This window comes from Erythranthe guttata, chromosome 11, assembly GCF_056151865.1.
Source record: "Erythranthe guttata isolate IM_541 chromosome 11, IM_541, whole genome shotgun sequence".
Lineage (NCBI taxonomy): Eukaryota > Viridiplantae > Streptophyta > Magnoliopsida > Lamiales > Phrymaceae > Erythranthe > Erythranthe guttata.
Window position 1 is genome coordinate 16,569,084 of NC_142543.1, and position 8,417 is coordinate 16,577,500.

Here is an 8,417-nt window from a genome sequence, read left to right on the forward strand (position 1 = left end):
TCTTCTTACCCTAATATGTAATTTCTGAACTAAAACTCAAGAATGGCCGGAATATATAGACAAGAGTCCGATAACACACACACCTTTGAAAGATCAAGTTTTATTCCAACGTAATGCTATTTTTTTAATCATTTTTCAGATTCAGACTATTCAATGGGAGCACAAAATTCCTCCCATCATGAAATTAATAGGCACAACCTATCTGCCACCAAATAAACCTTCAAGTAGCCTTATTTTGTCATTTAACAATTCAAAAAAGAAAAAATTGAGGGTTCGACCTAAAATTTCCAGTTACATTATTTTTCAAACTCAAAAGAAAAGAAATGTTGATTTACTGTTATTGTTTAGTGTTTATACTGATTTAAACTGAAAGAAATGGCTAAAAAGATTTTATGACTTTTGATTAAAGGGATGAAAGATAGTAATGTTGGAAGGGTGATTAACAATTGGGGGAAGATGATAAATAATAAGAAAATTATGAATTTATCCATTTTTCCAGGTTTCCAACAAGTTGCAGGTAAGTTTTCTAAGCCAAAAGTGACTTGGGTGCAAAGTGCCAAACAATTTATGTTTAAAGGGTGCAATCTGCCAATTTTGCAATTTAAGGGTGCAAAATGCCAAAAGGGTGTAATTCAAGGGTGCAAAGTGCCAAAAACCCCTCCCTTAACTATAAATCTTCTTATGCGTCCACCTTTCCGGATTCAAATTTAGTAAAATCTTCTATATTATATGAAATATTGTCAATTTTGTACCCGTTTTATCTCATTCAAGCTCCACATTTTGAAACAAGATGAACATAAGATATGTTTTTTGGCTGTATATATCAGATTGTGGTGCATCAGAAACTGTATTTTTGCACAAAACGAGTACAAACTAGATAATATTCCACTGAATCTAGATGATTATGTTGAAATTGACACCGTAAGGATGGATATGTAAGAAAATTCATAGTAGGTGAAGTATATGTAATTATCCAAACAAAATGGGGTTTTACGTAATTTCATCATACCTCAGGACTAGTTGTAATTTACTAGTTTTAAAATACGACAAACGACCAAATCCTGTTACACAGAATTCTTCTCTCTCTCTCTCTCTCTCTCTCTCTCTCTCTAGACATGACAGTGCAAGACTCAGACAAGAAACAGAGCAAAAAAAGAAAAAGAACGACTTCCCCCCAAAATTCCTCAGGAAAGAGAAAATATATTATCGCTCGTGGTAATCTTTGTTTGTTGTTTTCTCATTCTTGATAATGGGGTGGTTGAATTTCCACCACCTCCTCCTCTTAACGGCCGCCGCTCTCCTCCTCCGCCTCCCCTCCGCCGCACCGGATATCTCCTCCGATCGATCCGCCCTTCTATCCTTCCGTTCCGCCATTGGCGGACGTGTCCTCCTCTGGAACGTCTCGAGCCCCACCCCATGCTCATGGTTCGGCGTCACGTGTTCGCCGGAAGGCTCCGCCGTTGTCGAGCTCCGCCTTCCCGGAAAGAGTATCTCCGGCCGCCAACTCTCCTCCCTCACTTCCCCCCACACTCTCTCTCTACAGAACAATTTCTTCAGCGGAGGAATCCCCGATTCTTTATTCTCACTCACCGCCCTCGTCAGCCTCGATTTATCGGCGAACAATTTCTCGGGCCCGATTTCACCTTCGTTCAACCATTTGACCCGTTTGCGGACGCTTTACTTGCAGGATAATCATTTCTCGGGCCCGGTTCCGGACCTAAACCAGCCCGGTTTATCTCAGTTCGATGTATCGAACAATAATCTCACCGGCCAAATCCCCAAAGGCCTCGCCGGAAAACCGAAAAACTCGTTCGCCGGAAATTCACTCTGTGGTGTACCATTGGATTCGTGCCCCGTTGAAGAAACCCCGGCCGCCGACGGAAGAAAAATCTCCGGCGGGGCAATCGCCGGAATCGTAATCTGCTCCGTTCTCGGATTTTTCTTGATCTTAATGCTTATTATATACTGTTTGTGTGGAGTGTTTGGTGAAGGCGAAGAGGCTCAGGAGATAACCGGACTTCCATGTACTACTCACCGAGAGAAAACGGTGGAGACGAGTGGTGGGGGCGGCATTGCAGCGGCAGAGGAGAAACAAAAGGGAGGAGAAGAAGTGACCGGTGGTGGTAAGTCGAATGGGCTAGTTTTCTTGGGAAAGAAGAAATGGGAGTTTACGTTGGGGGATCTTTTGAGGGCATCGGCCGAGGTTTTGGGCAAGGGCACTTTCGGAACGGCATACAAGGCGGAACTCGAGTCGGGGTTGGTGGTGGTGGTGGTGAAGGGGCTGAGGGATGTTAGTATGGCGGAGATGGAGTTTAGGGCAAAGATGGACGAAATCGGGAGAATGGATCATCGGAATTTGGTGCCTTTGAGAGCTTATTATTACAATAGGCACGAGAAGCTTCTCGTTTACGATTACTTCCCGATAGGGAGCTTATACGCATTGTTGCATGGTGAGGATTTTTTTTATTTTTTTTTAATTTGATTAATTTGCTCCAACGTTTAATTTTTGTTTGAATGTTTAGATTTTATTGCAATATCAAACTTCATGCTAGTTATTTTTGCTCTATATTATATGTTTACTTTAGAATTCCAAATTTCCAACCACCCATTACCTAACTTCTTCACAATTTCATCCTTACTGCACTCAATTTTAGTGGGAAGGTATTTTAGTCTTATTATGTATTTTTTTTTTTCCCAAGTTTGTTTTTTCATGACTTCTGATACAATTTTTTTTTTCTTTTTTTTTTTAATATTGTAGGAAACAAGGGAGATACAAGAACATTAAATTGGGAAACAAGAGCCTCGATCGCCCTCGGTGCCACCCAAGGAATCTCCTACCTCCACTTGCATGGCCCGTCAATTTCCCACGGCAACATAACATCGTCCAACATCCTCCTCACCAAAACATACGAGCCACGCGTCTCAGACTTCCTCCTGGCCGGCCTGGCCCGGCCCGGGCCCACATCGGGCCCAAGCCGGGTCGAGGGGTACCGGGCCCCCGAGGTCACCGACCCTCGGAGGGTGTCCCAAAAGGCAGATGTATACAGCTTCGGAGTGTTGGTGCTCGAAATAATGACGGGGAAATCTCCCGTGGTGGGGGAAGATGGCTTCGATCTACCGCTTTGGGTGAGGTCCGTGGTAAAGGATGCGTGGACCTCCGAGGTGCTCGATGCTGAGTTGCTGAGGTACCAGAATGTGGTGGAGGATATGGTGTGGCTTTTGCAGATTGGAGTCGATTGCACTGGATCGCACCCCGATAAGCGCCCGTCCATGGCTGAGGTGGCGACCAAGATTGAGGAGCTTTGCCGGTGGAGTTTCGATTATACCAGTGAAGAATGAAATCGTGTTTCTTGAAAGTTGGTTCTTTTCTCTTTTTTTCTTGTTTTCCTTTTTTTTTTTTTTTTTTTTTTTTTTTTGTTATTCTTGTGATTCTTTGATTGAGAATCAAAATGTTTATATTTATTCTTTTCTTCTTTCATGATTTGATTTAAAAGGAAAAAAAGAAAAGAAAGACTAATACTGAAAGGAAGATGTATCTGATCTCCTGTATGTTTTGGATTTTCTGTAATTTGTTTTGGGGATCCATTTTCAATTTTTTTATACACTGTATACAGTTATTGATGATGATTTGTTATATAATATATATATGTGTGTGTGTGTGAACATAATAAATTTTATAGTGAGATTAGTGCAAGCACAAGGAGAAAGAAATTTGTATTGGTGTGCTCAAAGAATTCAAGACATTTGGAGTTTAGATTGATCGTTGAAAGCTTGTTTTTCAGTACGCATAACACTTAATATGACGAACCAATGCGACGAACTAAAGATACATTTTATGATATCGTTTTGGGTTTTCTAGGGTTTGAGAGGGTAGTACTTCTCAAACGGTAATTTACCAATCAAAATATGCCACATAAAATTAGTAAGAACTCTGAATTACAAGTAATAAAACCTAATTACATCAGCCTCCTCCTTAGTCCTTAACTCATAAAGGATCATTCCTCTAAAAACAAAATTAATCTTCGATCTTTTCCTCCTTTCTGGCAAACTTCTTTGGGGCAAGAAATCATCATGTGATTCTTTTTGGCGCTTCGCATAGAGAAAGTGATGGGATCGGTTTGGCAAGTTTGGGCCAAATTCCCCATATTGAGCTTATTAAAATAGTATAAGGATAAAATGTATGGGTCGAAAGAGATTTATTGGGTCCACCAACCCAATACATGTCAAAGATAAGGTCTCTTTAGAAGCTCGCGGTTAACAAGCTCTTCAACTCATTCGAACATGCTATAGACAAATCAACAGAATAGGCGGCAAGCTGAACGAGAGCCATTAAAAACAGAAGACTCGAAGATACTTTTTCTAAATAAATAATGTAAATTAGTATTAATAATTAAGCAATCAATGTAAATATCGACCTAATTAAAGCGAGTTAAACAATGAAGTAATTAGAGAGATCTTCCTATAAAAAGTCTTGTAATAAGTCCGATTACGGAGACAATTTAATATGAATAAAAACACTTTATACTCTCTTCCAAACTCTCTCTCTTTAGATTTATTTTTCCGTTCGTCAAGTTAATCTTTCTCCTGCAAAAGACCGGCGCTCGATGGATTTTCCGACGATCAAGAAAGTTGGACTTGGAAGGTCTTACGGGTGTAGATCCTACACCATCAGACCCGTAAATCTACATTCTTGCCGTTTTACCATAAAAAATAACAGAGTTAAATGCTAAAAGCTAAGAATGCAATCAATTACGAATGTTGTTTTGAATTCAAGGCACAATCTTCTTGATTTATGAGACTTGTTACATGTTTTACAATTTTTAAACTGAAATAGCGGATGGTTAGTCATGACTCATGTGTTCATGCTTTCGCCTTGCGGTGTTTATGGGTGGAAATTTGAACAAAATTTTTATGTTTATGGGTGGAAATTTGAACAAAATTTTTAATTTCAGCCGATTCTGATATGAAATTTTCCGATTTTCGAGCAATATTTTTATCAATCTAAATTTTGAACTTCCGACTTCCGATTTTTTCCAAAATTATTTGGATCGGAATTGAAATATGTATGAGATTCCGATTCCCAATCCGATTAAAGTTTCGATAATAATTCCAAAAACTACAATTAAAATACCAATACTATTATATATTTTATATTTAGGGGTTATTTTACATACCCCCTAGCCACCAAATAAACTAGGGATAAACCCAAACCCAAATCATCATTTGACATACCCCCTGGGGAAGCGAAAGTAATATACTACCCTTATGTGCAATTTTCGGCCAAACTGCATTCAACATTTATGGTCCTGCATTTATCATTTTCGCTGATTTATTTATTATTATTTTCTTTTTTTTTTTATAAATCTGTTTGTTAAATATATATATATATATATATATATATATATATATATATATATATATATATATATATATATATATATATATATATATATATATATATATATATATATATATATATATATATATATATATATATATATATATATATTTATTTTTTTAATTTTTTAATTTTTTTTTAAATTAAAAAAAAAAATTATTTTATTTTTTTAATTTTATTTTTTAATTTTCAAAACAATATGTTAACAGTACTGAAAATAACTACATGTAACTATAGTACCTATAGTAATTCATAGTTATGTTCGTTTTTTCCCCATATTTTTAGTCGATCAATTGTATACACACACGAATACTGACTTATACAAAATAAATTCATAAAACCCCAACAAAAATTTACAAATTTAAATATTTTTATTATAAATCACATCAGAACCAATAAAATACAAATCGAAAATACATAAATATACGCATATGTAACTACATGTTACTATAGTAATGTATAGTAATGTATACAGTCTGTTGAACAGATCTGATGTAACTTAAAAAAACAAAATTTGACACCTTCAAGGAAAGGATTAATGGTCTTCATTAAGCTGCAATTGCAAAATCAAAACAAAACGAAATTACTTTAGTGCAAATCAACAAATTTGAAGAAAAACATCAAAACACTCAAAAAACACCAAACATTAAGAGATCGGGAGATAGAGAGAGAGGTTATTGCTGGGAAATGCTACAGATTTTAAATCAAACAGACAGTGACTCCTCACCCCCCTCGCCTCCTACCAAAACCCTAGACGCCGCTAATAACCACCAATGGTTCCGCGCGGCCACAAATGCAAAAAATATAGAAATAAATCTGAAAACATAAAAATAAACGAAATTACCATCAAAATATAGATCCCCACGAAAGGAATCCAATGGTAGGTGACCCGTCAAATTTCGACGGGTGGAACACAAAATAAAACTCCGGCAACACCAGCGTTCTCGAATGAAAAAAAAATTGCAGAAACAGATCAGCGTTCGAAACTGAATGAAATCACCACCAAAAGAAAGAGCTCGACGAGGGGAATCCAACGGTAGTTAAACCATCGAAATCCGACCACCGGAGAGAGAGTTATGGCTCCGGGAAGCAATTTCGCCGGTGGGAGGTTTGTGGAGGCGGGATTTTGAATTTCGGAGAGAAGAAGAGAGAGACCGTGAGTGGCTAGGGTTTAAAACTGATTTTAGAAGGGTATTATAGGAACTTTAGGGTAGCCCAGGGGGGTATGTCAAAATATTTTCAAAATGAGGGGGGTTTTCCCCTAGAGTGTAATCCACTTGGTAGTTAGTTATATACAATTTGGAAATGAGGGGGGTCTACAAAATAATCCCTTATATTTAAGGTGGGAAAAATAGGAAAATTCCGAATTCCAATTCAAAATTTTCGGATTTTGGAACAATTTTTTTCGTTCCAATTTCGGAAATTTTGATTTCCAATCTTTTGGAACAAAATTGGAACTAGTTTTTTCACTTCCGAGAAAAATCGTCTTTTTTTTTTTTCCAAAAGGGCTAATTCTGGTTCGATCAGTCCGATTTACACCCCTATTTATGTTACATGCGCTCTATTTAGTGGTCTTTTTTCATTTCACTCTAGTTTTTTCTCATGAAATGTTTTTTACGGTTTGAAAATTGCTATTTACGGTTTATAACAAAAAACACTTTATCTCTCTAAAACCCCAAAACTTCCCAAAAAAATCCAAAAACCCCACAAACTGCAAATAGCAAAAAAAATAAAAAAAAAAAAAACGAAAATTCGAAATCAAGCTTGAAGAAGGGTTGGGCTTCGATTTTTGGACCTAATTTCGACTCTTTTATGTGCAATATGCATTGGGTAGGTCGATTACGGAACCAATTTCATGTTAAAAAACCCTACAAATCGATTTGTAGGTTTTTTTTCGCAAAAACATGTTGGCACGCCCAAGGCGTGTACGAACGCCCGCTTTTCGCAAAAACATGTTGGAACGCCGGGCGTTCGTACACGCCTTGGGCGCCCATCTTGGGCTTTCAATTTTTTTTTTTTTTTTTGCACTTGCACGCCTAACTTGGGCGTGCACTGCATGAATGGGCGCCCAAGTTGGGCTTTTACGCGTTTTGGGGGGTTTTTGGATTTTTTTGGGAAGTTTTGGGGTTTTAGAGAGATAAAGTGTTTTTTGTTATAAACCGTAAATAGCAATTTTCAAACCGTAAAAAACAAGTCCCTTTTTTCTCATCCTACAACACTAATAGTCTATTTCATGCAATATCAGCAAGATTTATATAAAATTACGGCAGAAATGGTTCACTTTTCATCGGTTCTTGTTGCCTTTTCGGGTAGAACTGATGTTTGTGAGCGAAGAATATCACTTCTTAAAAATCACTCTGGTTTTCTTGGTTATCTTCGAACAACCTGCTTTATTCATTTGTTTGCCTTGGATTTTATTTTCCTTTGTTAGCTTCTTATGTTTTCTCGAATAGTGTTTGGTAATTGAAGCTGCAAATTGAGTGATCTTTCCTTGAAATAAGTTTTCGGGCCAAGTATATATCTTAATCATCTCGTTTTGTGTTAACTGCTTTTGCTCAAAAGGTCTCGATCTTTTTTACAAGAAAATACGGGATTGTTGTATCCTACGGCTCCTAGTGTCCGGCTTGTAGTTCAGTTAGTTGCGGCGGAAGTTCTCAAAGTATATGGCAACATAAAATGTTGGAGCCTAAGTATTTAGTAGACTTAAACTCTGCAAACTTGGGAAGTTTAATGGCTAAGCTATTTTCACAAAATATTACAGCATACTCCACTTGTGTATGTCATAGTTCATGCATTAATCTTCTCAACCAACTAAACTGCTTGACATTGCATGATGTGGCTGAGACAAACTTGGCTTCTCCAGTGCAATAAATTATGGGAAAATTACGGTCACCCCTGAGCTATGGTCAAATTACGAAAAAAAACCCCTCTTGTTTGGGTAATTACAACCATCCGTCCTTTTAAATATTTTTACATAAAATTTATGTAATCCGGTTATTTACCGAACTAAATCGTATAT

At 37.2% G+C, this 8,417-nt stretch overlaps 1 protein-coding gene across 1 annotated transcript; it reads left to right on the forward strand.

The window, feature by feature from the left end:
* The first annotated feature begins 1,161 nt into the window (after window positions 1–1,161).
* LOC105959242 (putative inactive receptor kinase At1g48480) lies at window positions 1,162–3,600 on the forward strand. The gene is made up of 2 exons (XM_012983304.2): window positions 1,162–2,450; window positions 2,759–3,600. Exons 1-2 carry the CDS (start codon window positions 1,250–1,252, stop codon window positions 3,337–3,339), a joined length of 1,782 nt encoding a protein of 593 aa, XP_012838758.1. The 5' UTR covers window positions 1,162–1,249; the 3' UTR covers window positions 3,340–3,600.
* The last annotated feature ends 4,817 nt before the right edge of the window (window positions 3,601–8,417 follow it).